The sequence below is a fragment of the Artemia sp. Qi Xiang Cuo genome, chromosome 5 (assembly GCF_049724085.1).
Source record: "Artemia sp. Qi Xiang Cuo chromosome 5, ASM4972408v1, whole genome shotgun sequence".
Taxonomy (NCBI): Eukaryota; Metazoa; Arthropoda; class Branchiopoda; order Anostraca; family Artemiidae; genus Artemia; species Artemia sp. Qi Xiang Cuo.
The window spans coordinates 45,391,555-45,403,961 of NC_142798.1; the positions used below are offsets into that span (position 1 = coordinate 45,391,555).

The 12,407-nt window shown below is 35.4% G+C and overlaps 1 protein-coding gene across 1 annotated transcript in view; it reads left to right on the forward strand.

Annotated features, from left to right (window-relative positions):
* pelo (pelota mRNA surveillance and ribosome rescue factor) overlaps positions 1-12,407 on the forward strand; it is a 495,594-nt gene that overhangs the window by 340,714 nt on the left and 142,473 nt on the right. Inside the window, exon 7 of the mRNA XM_089088867.1 lies at positions 5,925-6,147. Within this exon, the coding sequence (XP_088944993.1) occupies positions 5,925-6,147 (223 nt within the window). The remainder of the gene's footprint in view (positions 1-5,924; positions 6,148-12,407) is intronic.

A 12,407-nucleotide genomic window follows, 5' to 3' on the forward strand; every position in this document is an offset into this window, starting at 1 on the left:
TATATAAGGCTTATATAGAAAGTTGTTGTATAAATCATAGGCAGCGCGACCGCGCAGCCTAAGTAAATAATGGGGACACTCGAGAACGAGACAAGAAACGGGGACTAAGTAAAGAGGAGGACACTCCGCCACAACTCTCTGGGCAAGGGTTTTAAGTTATGCCCTGGGGGCATATAAGAACGATGTTGGCACAATGTACTATTTATTATTTTTTTCCTTTAGAGCAGGGCGCTTCGTATAGAAGAAGTTGTCGTAGAAACTTCGAAAAGCGCTCATTCGATTGGAAATTGGAGTGGCTTGTGCCATTTTTAATATTCGAAAGTAATTGGAAGGCGACTAACACCCCTTCCACGCCCACCATTTCCCGAAACACATCCAATCAAAATTTTTAGATTGCCATTTTGTTCAGCGTAGTTGATTTCCAGATAGAAATTATGTTCTTGAGGACAGTCCCACACAGCTCTTAGAGCAAGGGATGTAAGTTACGCCCTGGGAGCATATAAGGTTTTTATAGAAGGTGTTGTCGTAGAAACTTTAAAAAAGGCTCATTCGATTGGAAATTCAAAGGGCTAGTCGCTTTTTTAATAGTCAAAAGTGATTAGAGGCCAACTAACCTGCCTCTCACGCCCACCTTTTCCTCAAACACATCTAATCAAAACTTTGAGAGAGACATTTTATTCAACGTAGTTTTAAGTTCTGGAAATTCGGTCTTTGAGGATGACAACCCCCCACCCCAGAGCCCTCAGGGCAAGGGTTGTAAATTATGCCCTGGGGGCTTATAAGGTTTTTATTGAAATCTTTGTCGTAAAAACTTGAAAAAGGGCTCATTCAATTGGAAATTCATACAAATGAATGTGCATTGTCAGTTTAATATACATATACTGATATTTAGTAGTCAAAATGTTAATATATTTTGATTTATTAAAGTTATAAAAGTAAAATCATTCATATTTTTTCAGTGAAGTGCAAATTTTTTTCTGGCCCTTTGGAAGGCATAGGGGTTTTGCGCCAAACTTATGTTAATTTCTGCTCGTTTTGAGTTTGACTCGGTTATTTATTGTAATTTCTTTTCGTTTTGGGTTTCATTTATTTATCGATTCTGATTTGTGGTAGTTTCACGCTTGGTAGATTATTTGATTTTATTTTTGCTCATTTTTTGTTTAATGAAGTTTTTTACTTTTCTTTGAAAAACTTATTTTGTGAAAAAAGTTTTTTTTAATTAATTACCAAAAACAAGAATCTGTGCGAAGCCTATTCGCATTACAGAAAACATTTTGGACAGTGCCAATTCTTCTAGGGTGTCGAACCACTGTTTACAGTTGAATTCAAGGGCATGAGCCAGACTTGATTTTTTGTCAGTTCTCGAAAACGGCTCCATATTTCTTCAAGGAAATTAGTATCTTGGGATATTCTCGCATAAAAAAATGATCTAGATGGATCAGAAGTCTGAGAAAATTCGTGAAGAGTGAGATTCCAAATGCAGTCATTCATTTATCCAACAAAATGTCTGTTGGAAGATCCAAAAAACGAAAATTTGTAGTTGCAGTTACTATAAATAATGAATCTTAGGAACCAACACCTGAACTATCAAACGTAATAAGGTGTGAAAATCGACAACCTGGACCATCAATTGCGACAACACCAATACGGGCAGCTAAAGGAAAGCCCATCGCTAAGTTGTCAGAAGTAATCAAAATCCAAAAACGTTACATGCGACACCGAACATGTGAGCGAGTCAATGAAAATCAACCTGGGCAGCAAGAATCAAAACGTGTCAAAATCTAAAATGATATTGATGATTATCGGGTTTAGGATTTTGACATGGATAAGGTCATTATTGCCTACTATACCTTTGTTAAAATAATAAAGATTCGGTAATATGTATTTCATAATGACGAAAGAAAAGCCGAGGTAAAACGAACCAAACAAATTGAAAATGATAGCGATTATGATTGGGTTTGGGATTTTGACATGAATAAGGTCATCAATGCCTACCATAGCTTTGAAAATCAAAACCTGGACTAGATAAAACGTTGGAAGAAAAAGAAGTTTTTGTCCCACCACCTGAACAATTAAAAGAAACAAAGGTACGGCGTTATGTCTTTCATAATGACAAAGAAGGTCCAATAAAAAAGGTATTTTCACAAAGGCACTACTTCTAATTTAAGGTCTATTTGGACGTCATGACATCAAGAAAAGGCTCGAATAGATCAGAGGCTAAGTAAAGTTTAAGTTTTTGAGAATGTTCTATTTCCTAGAAAGAGCTCTAACCTGACATGTTTTACCTTGATTGATTATCTGTATTCTTTCCTTGTTAGCTGCTTGGAGTCATGGAACAAACATTCAATTTCATATCGTGACATGAGAGGAAGTTTTTTTTCTTTTTTTCTTTTATTTTCCTATGTGATATTGATTTCCCGTAAAAGTGTGTCCTTGGGCTATAGGCTGCTAGACCTGGGTGCCACTTTCTTTATTTCCAAGCTATGAAAAAATGAAAGCAAAGAGGCTTTTTAAAAAGCAGCTTACTCATTTAAAATAATCATTATTGTTCTTCATGCGTTATTCTACTAGAGTGCAAGAAAAAAGCAAACAAGATCCATGTTACCTGATCAAAGTAACTGTATTTGCTGCTGTTTTGGCAGCAGCTTAGGTTGACTTTGCCAAAGAATGTGGTGCGGGAGCAACAACCCGGTATTGGTTCTTCACTAAAGATGAACTCGACCCCCTCTAAACATTCAAATTGCTATGTCCCGATAAGATTTCTTTTTTAAGCAAAAAATATGTTCCTAGACATGCTCCTTCTAGGAGGGTTTCTAGCAGAAACAGTTGTACTGTTTCTGCTTTAATTCAGCTTTTTTCTCTATTTAATGATACCCAGTCTATGTTGTTACTTTCAAAAATACACTATGTATACTAACAAATACCTTGTTACATTACCCCAAACTGTAAAGCTAACCCAGTCTATTTTTTATTATTTTTAAAGTGTAGCGTGTAGAAGCCAGGGTTGGTCTAATTTGCCTTTGAACAGTACACCTATTATTAGTTTTAACAGTTTCAATTTTTTTTTAACAGTAAGACTTAACAGTTTTTGAGTTTCCTTCAAGGACCCAATTTTGTTAATTACCCTAGCTTGTTAATTATTCAAGACGCCCTGATCCACAGTGGTGATGGTACGGTTGCACCAATGTTTTACATGTTTCAGAGGTAACGTTCTAATTACCTGTAGAAAAGAGCCATAACCCTTCACAGCTAAGAGTGCGAGTTTATTATTTGTTTTTTCCCAGAGCAACTTCATATGGAAGGAGTAGTCGTGGGAAATTCGCAGGGGGCTCATTCGATTGAAAATTGAAAGTCCTAGCGAACTTTTTAAGAGTAAAAGTGATTAAAATGCAAACAGTCCCATCCTTTGCTCTTTTTCGCTGCCTGGCCACCCGCAACTTCCGGTGATATTCGATCAAATTTTGAGATAGCCATTTTGTTCAAAATAGTCGGAATTCCACTAAAAATAACTCCGCGGGTGGCATGACCACCATAGGTCCTAGAGCAAAGGTAATAAATAACATAAATTGTTATTTATTCAACTTTCAGGTATAGTCGAACTCGGTCAAAAGACATGACGTTTAACTAGGTTGTCTAAAGGACATATCTGCTATATGTCAGGAACAGCAGAGGGCATTAAACTGAAGCCTTCGTGGAATGTTGAGGGGGGAGTCGAACAAAATCAAAAGACACTATGTACATCCAGGTTGTCAAAAGGGCGTATCTGTAATATCTCAGAAACTGCAAAAGGGTTTTAAGTTAAAACATTCAGGGAGCATTGAGGAGTTGTGGAACTAAGTCAAAAGACAGCCAGGGCATCCAGGTTGTCAGAAAGGCGTGTCTTCGATGTTTCATGAACGGCTAAGGGTATTAGCGTAAGTTGAAAATTTCAGGGAATAACGGACTAAAATCAAAAGTCGCTATGTATATCCAGGTTGTCAAAAGAATAACTTTGGAAGGGCTTATTTGATTGGAATAGAAAGTTCCAGTCCTGTTTTAAGCTTTTTTAAGTGAACTGAAATATTTGGGGAATGTTGAGGAGGATGTCGAACAAAAACAAAAGGCACTATGTGCATCCAGGTTGTCAAAATTGTGCTCTCATGAACGGTTATGTGCATTAACTTGAGGCTTCTAGGGAATGCTGGAGGGGAGGGGATAAAATTAATGAAAAAAATACTGGCTAGGGGTATTGAGTTGATGTTTATAATCAATGTTGAGGGGATGTTGAACTATATATAAAGCTATTTTGCAAGTCCAGGCTACCAAAATTACCATAAAATGAGTCTTGTTAATAATATTAACCAATAATAAAACTGTGGCAATAAAAAACGAGCAAAAATTAATTTTAAAAACCTTTTACGACAAAGAAATGTTTCAAAAAAAAAATTACGAGCCATGTGAAAACCTAAGACGAGCAAAAAGTCCTATAATAATTCAAATTTAAAACCAGCAGAAATTATTATCAATGAATTAATTCGTAAAACGGATAGAAATCAAAGTAAATAATCGCATCAAACATAAAGATAACAGACACTGATATAGATAAATAAACAAATCTTTAAAGGAACAAAAATTAAAACTAATAATTAAGTCAAATTTTAAGCATTTCTTTTTATGTTTATAACATTGAAAAATGAAAGAATGATGAAAAATAGAATCTTGAATTGCTGAGATTTCCAGGAACTACTATCATTACATATAAAACATTCAGTTTATTTTCGTTATTTTTTCCACTCATCCTGATTATTATGATGATTTAAATTTATTTTTGTTTTTAGGCGATGCTTTGACAAATTATAAGACGTTATTCGAAATACATAAAGTTTTCAAAAAAACGCAAATTGCACAATAACCTGGTTGCTTTAAGTTTTAATTATTTTAGGACTTTATTTCTGCTCGTCTTAGGTTTTTAAATGGCTCTTTACTTTTCTTTGAAATTTTTTTTGGGGAAAAGGTTTTTTTTTATTAGTATCACTTAAGGACAGGTATCGCATTCAGACATTCTTAAGCCTTTTAAACATGATTCATGTCTCTTTGCCGTGATTTTTTATGGTTTTAGTAGCATGGTAGTGCAGTCACTAAAACATGAAATTGGCTGTATTCAACAACTCTTATTTTGGAGGGGAGGATATGGTATTTTTGTGGTGGCCTAAATCCAAAAAAAAAAAATAGGCAAGTTGCATGGAAATTAAAAAAAGCTATAGCAAAATTACAGGAATTTGGGGTCTTTTGGAGAAAATAGATCCGAGTGCAACCTACATAAGTGATTACTCAGCTGGATTACTCAAGATCAATCAGAATTACTGAATTTCAGTGTTTCTGAATCAAAAGTCTGTTCTGCGAGATGCAAGTTCCGTAATTACGTCATGGGTAAGATTGTTTACATTAATTTTTTTTAAAACCATAAATTATTGAATATTCTTTCGACCTACGAACTTTGTTTGCGATCAGGAAATGCCACCCTTCTTGCTTCAGGTCAGAAATCTTCTAATCGTTGCGCTCAAGTTAGTGTTTATTTGTTGGTTTATGTTCTTTTTTTAAAAATTAGTATGGATTATTTCAAAGTGAACTTCCAAAACTTTAAAAATATCCAGCGCTGGATTTTGTATCATACTGTAGAAATTTTCCCTGAAGTGTGAAAATATCAGACACAGCCATTTAGCGTGACATGGGTGATAAAGTCGGTGAGCCGATATTGCCTCTCGAGAGCTGTTATCGAGTGACTTGGATAAAATTATGCGAACAGATTCTCTTCATGCTTTGTCTTGGTGTACTATCTTTTAGTATGTCTTATGGGATACATTTTTCAGCGTAGGTATGGTGCTATTAAATCGTTTAATTTGTGCTCATTATGTTTTATCTTCCAGCCTTTTTCCCTTTTACAGGCATTAGAGAAGTTCTACGAAAACGTATTACAAGCCTTTCTAAGACACTTGAACTTTGACGTCGTTCGGTGCATTATCATCGGCAGTCCAGGGTTTGTGAAAGATCGATTTTATGATTATCTATGTGAAACAGCCGTCAGAACAGAGAACCGCGTCTTGTTTGACGCAAAACCTAAAATTGTTCTTTGTAAAACATCGACTGGATTCAAGCACTCGCTAAAAGGTAAGGAGATTTTTGGGAATCTTTAAGATTTTAAAACCCATTGTAATGAAATTCTAGATAGACTTCCATAATTTCCAGTGCATATCACCAACACACAGCGAAGCAAAACATGAAATTAAAGAAAAGCTGAAATCAAACCATAAAAACATGAATAATAACTAAACTTGATTATTAAAATCAGTGCACTAAACGCTATGCAACATCCTAACAAGTGGGTGAGAAAACCAAAAGTAAGAAAAATATTGCAATTCTTTTTCTATGCCAAACCAATCAATAAAGCTATACGGTAGTGTAAGTATTCAAAACGTTCCTTCTTCATGTCATTGACCATCAAAATGCGTGTAGGCCAGACACAAATATAAAGGAACGGTCGAAAAAGCGCCAATTTGACCATTCGTGTATTATTAACATTTGTAAAGATAAGCATGAATTAGTAACTTGGAAATGCTGATTTCTTTCGCAGGGCCATGTAAGTTGAAAGTACCCGATGTATCGCTTGTCATTAATCTGCTTTAATCGCCATGTTTTTGTGTCTGGTGTAACCTTGCTTGAAGGAGTCGCGAGATGGCTCTGATGGAATAACTGTCTCTGGTGCATAGCTCTAGATGCATGAGTGACACCGAATAAAGCTGTTTTAATGAATTTCTAATTCAGATTAATAGAGTGAGCTGTGTCTATGAGTACATATATTTGACACCATATTTTTGTGTCTGTTGTAACCTTGCTTGAAGGAATCTTTAGATGGCTTTGATGGAATAACCTTCTTTGGGGCATAGCTCCACATGCATGAGCGAAGCCGAATTAAGCTGTTTTTAAGAGTTTTCTGCTTCAGGTTGATAGAATGAGCTGTGTATCTATGCGTATATGTTTTTCTCTCAACAAGTGGTAGCACAAGGAGAGAAACCTTCGAAAGAGCCCTGACCTCTTAAAAGCGGCTCTTTGTTATTGGTGATGCTCAGCATATCCTACTATCCGTAAAATATGAAATTTCTCCCTTTTCTTATGAAGTGAACGAAAATCCTGGTGATATATCCAAAAATACTTAATACTTCAAAACGAAATGAAATTAAATGAGAGAAAAAACGAATCTTTCTTCAAATGAAACTTAAGAGTGACATTAAAACTCAAACGAAGGGAAATTATTCTATATCAGAAGGGGTGCCCCCTTCTCAGCTTCTCACTTTTTACGTTGAAGTTTAACTTTTTATTACAATTTTTAGAACGACTACCCAACATAATGGCCGTTTCTTTGGAATAAGAAGTATTTTGAAGGGACTATAAAACTTTAGCGCAAAGAGTAAGGGGTTGAGGAGGGAGCAAAGAGTAAGGGTTTTTTTTGTTCGTTTTAATTTTTAATATCACTCTTTATCTCAATCGAAAAAATCTGTTTTTTTTTATTATTTTATGGAAAATAAGAGCAGGTGTCAGAGTGAAAATATAGTATAGAGAAAAGGCATATAGCAAAGTGTTAAGTCTGTTGAACTTTTTGATAAATACTACTAAATTTGCATTAAATATACCAAGAAAATGGCTAAACTCCAAAGAAAGTTCCTTCAGTACAACTAGGATTTGCATTAATATTTTCTAACTAAATTCTACTGTGTAAAGTTTTTCTAAATGGATCTTACTAGTTACTTATTAATAAATCTATCCAAGGGACAACTAAATTTTTATGTAAATGCTTAATATTGTAGTAGAAGCAGCATCATGAAGCCCTCTGTTAACGTCTGTTAACGTAGTATATCAAAAGAATTTAAGCTGAATCTGTTTCAGCAGTTAAAATAGAATTTAAACCTAATTGTGTTTTAGTTAGTCTTGTAAGCTGATTAAGTTTAGAAAATAGGCAATTTCCTTTCATGTAAAAAAGCTTTAAAATTACAAAACTTGACCCCAGAGACGTAACACCATTTTCATCAGATTGTCTCATCTTTTATTGTCTTTAGACTTTTCAAGTTCTTGAAAGCAGAATAAAGTTAATTTTCATATCTTCGGCAGTCGAAAATTAGATTTTCTATGACAGTGAATTAATGTTGTATCATTATTTGCTTTCAACTCATTTGATGAAACTCTGAAGAGGTCAAATATTTATTCTCTTGAAAGCTAATCATCTGTCTTCCTCTGAATGATTTCCTTTGATTAAAAATCTTGATATAAGCAAGTTCAACGTCTAATGTTTACCTCCTCCTATGTCGTTCTGATATTACCGCCCTTTTTTTATGTACAATTTTATTTTAATACCATATCGTTTGTGAGCCATGTGGGCATCCTGCCCCACACCCTTCCTCTGCAAATAATTTTGAGCAACGGAAACTGTCACCTTGGGAACAAAAACTAAACATATATGTCATTTTTAGTAATTAAAGAGAAATCGACTAAAATCAATATTTTTAAAGGTCCATCATAACAGTGAACTACATATCGTCCAGGGCAGTCATCTCTGAAAGATTCTCTTGTATGATTGTTCTCGATTTTTTTAATACCCAGAGTGGAAAAAATAGTTGACAGTTCAGTACTGAGCATTTAAGTTTTTTAATTGGTATATCTGAGAAAAGAATGGATTGCGACTGAAAAGTTGGTCCAAGTACCATATCTTATAGCTTAGAAATTATTTAAAATGATCCAAAGTTTAGGTGATCTCTTCATTAAAGGGTTAAAATGCTGCGGAAAATAGCAGGAAAATCATGGTGTGATGGATGTTTGACAATCATTATTAAGATACCAAGCTTTCATTCAAAAATAATGAGGTGTGTGCTGCAAGAAGTAATTAGAAATATGTTATTGTCATGGACCTTGCTCTTTCCACTAAATACATAACGTTCCTTAGTTGAGAATATTCTATCAGTTTTTTGTTTTTCTGTCAATGGGGTTGCATCTATGACTGAATTACCCTAAAAATGAATGGAAGTTGAACCTGTAAAAAATTATTTTCTACCAAAATCCGCCTTACCAGTTTGGGTGAAAAGTCTTTTTTAACATTCGAGAACATCTGTGCCACAATAGAAGTAAATCTCCTCTAATCTTTATAAAAATTACCTTAAATTACTCGCATTCGTTTCTTATCACCTACCACCTTACCCCAAATCCAACAAGTGGTGCTAGCGGTGGTGTACGGACCCACCGGGGGTAAGCTTAGGTCGCTTGTTCGCCTGCGAATCCAGACGGCTTGTCGGTCAACCAATTTTCTAATAAATTTCGTGTCACTGTAACTGTCTGAGCTTATAAATTTGGTCGCCTGCCTAAGACTCTAGGCGGGCGGGGATCCTAGTAGGCTTATGTTGCTTGTTCGCCTGTGAGTCCAGGTGACTTTTCGGTCAACCAATTTTGAATTAATTTTGTTTTAGTGTATCTGTCTGAGCTCTGTAAATTGGGTTGCCTGCCTGAGACTCTAGGCGGATTGGTTCTATTAGGCTTAGGTGTTTGTTCGCCTGTGAGTCCAGGCGACTTTTTGGTCAATCAATTTTGTTACAAATTTTGTTACAGCTCTATAAATTGGGTCAGCTGCCCGAAACTCTATCAACGGACTCGGCCTCGATGATTTTTTTAATTAAAATCAACTTGGTGGAAGTCAATAAAAACTTGAGAGCCATGACAAATTACAGTAAAGCCAAATATGGATGGTCTCTAATTGTATAAAAATTTGCCCCTCCCCACAGCCCTCGGGGTAAAGGCTATACGTTATACTAGTTGCTTGTTATTAACACATAAGGCTGTTATGGAAGGCGTGGTCGTATAAACTTAGGAGGGAGTAGAAATGACCCTATTGATCGTGTCAGCACACCATATATGGGCATAGAGTCCATAGGGAGATGGTTTTTGTCACTGAGAATGAAAAAACAGGAATTTTCTCACTTTTATGGATGTTTCTTGGACGGTTATGAATGTTAGTCAATTTATTTGTTGTTTTTCATGGGTTTCAACAGCAATTTATGTCTGTTTTATGGTTTTTGTCAGTGAGAATGAAAGAAAATGATTTTTCTCACTTTGATAGATGTTTTCTGGATTATTGAGTCTAATGGGGACAGGGTCAATGACCTATTTTTCCCAGGTCGATTTATTTGTTGTTGTTTTGGCTAAGTGCATGCTAGGGGCGAATGTTAAGAGTTTCCAGGAATAGGAAACAGTTAGATCACGTGTTTCCTTCTCAGACAATCAGCGAGTCGGTTACATATCCTTTCTCAGCCAATCAGAGGCTTGCTTACATATGGTTTTCCCCATTAAATAACAATTCACCCTTGAGATTTCGTATATAACGAGCATGCAATGTGATTAAATTATCAGAAAGTATTGTGACACAATGGATATAACGCTAAGTATTATTGATGACATTGAAGCCTTGACAGCCACAATTAGCAATGTGAGTACATTTTTAATTTTTATTTTCAAAATAAAATTATTTTCCTTGGTCACCCTCTAGTATATCTAAGTCCCCCCTCCCCCGCAATACAAAACACCACCAGGCTATCTTTATACTCGATAGAAAACATAAAATATTTTCTTTTTACAACATAAACCTAACCCCTTCCCGACTGTCTTACAACAATAATTTTCCCAATAGAAATAATTCTTTTTTTTGATAAGATTTGGCTTTTCTGTATTGTAATCTTTTCTCTAACTCACATCCGTTACTCTGTTGTTATTAATTCACTCTGGTTTTGACATAAGGCTCTCCAGCGCGAGGTTAAAATTAGCTGTCACCCTTTTTAAAGCACTTCCTGTAAAAGGTTTCTCAGATCAAAATGGTTTGAAACGGGTTATTTTCAAATTAAGGTCTAACAATATTTTTTAGGACATTGCTGAAAGGGGGGGGGGGGACATGCCTCAATTCTATCGCCATCATTGTAAAATGAAAACAAACTGTTTCTTCGCATGAAAAGTAAGGGGGGGGATTCGTTGTGTAGACATGTACATCCTTTGACAAGAAAACTAATGTGTAAATATATGCGTTGCGTCTCTAGGCATGTTTTTAATTTTTTTCAAACTCTTTCGATAAAGTTTCTTTTATATTCCCAGGAGGGGGGCGTGAAAACTATGGTTTTTAACTTTGATATGCAAGGCTAGAAAGAAAAGTCTTTAGGAGTTGCATGAAGCTTATATTATGCGTAAATTGAATAGCATTTTAACCTATGTTTTCAAAATTTAGGCCTATAGGCTGCTGGGTTAACGATCTTTTTTTCATCTAATTTAAAGCCTATAGACTGGAATATTTAATTTTTTTCCAAATGGTAAAAATAGAAACATTGATTTCTATCCTAAGGCTATAGACTACTGATTGTCATGATTTATTTTTTCACAAGTTGTGTAATAAAAACGTTTGATTTCTAAGTCTAGTATATTTCTCGCAAAATTTTTACTTTTTGCTTTACTGAAATGAGATAAATGCTTTTCTAGACAAAATTATGGTTAGTGGGGATGGGGGTACTAATTTTCCTTCTGTAAAAAAAAGGGTGAAATTATTTACCATACTAACTTTTTTCTCTTCTTTAAGGCAAATTGTGAAGAATGTGTGCCTCCTCCATCTAAGAAAGCAAGAGGTAATAATGCGGCCCCTGCAAAGGCGACAGTTAAACAATATGGTCGCTGGCCGAAGCCTGCCAAACAAGTGTTGCCTGCCCAAGCCGCAGCCCAATCTGCGCAGGATGTGACATCGCTGGCCCATCCACTAACAGGAAATTCAAAAGTGAATGGGCAGCTTCCTACATGATGGCGAGTCCCGCTCCAGGTAAAGTCACTGCCCCACCAACACAAGGTCCGCGTATGGTACAGCATGCTTCGCCTGGGCTTTCGGGCATTCATATACAGTCGGAATTTGTCAGGGTGAGCATTTTTTCTTACCTATCTTATAGAACTATCTAAAAACAAAACTATTTTTCAACCTAATATAAACTGGTCTCAGAGATATTAAAATATTAACCCCTCGCCCCCAACCATTGTTTTAAATTTCTCTGCTCTCCCCCCCCTGAGAGATATCTAAATATAATTTTTTTTGTTTTTGCTTGTCAAACCGCTCTTTTTCTAATCTGCTATTTTCTCTGCCCCCCACTCTTGCTATCTCTTTAATATCTCATAATAATATTTTAGGTAATTTCTAGTTTACTGCTATCTCTTCACTATAAAATTCAAAATGATATTTTTCACAATTGAATATTATAGTTTTAGGGGAAGGACAGGGATTATCCCATATATCTCTTGCGCATATGGATTCTAATTTGCGTAATATTTTTGACAGCTTTCCATCTTACAACTTGCCAAGATTTTAGGGG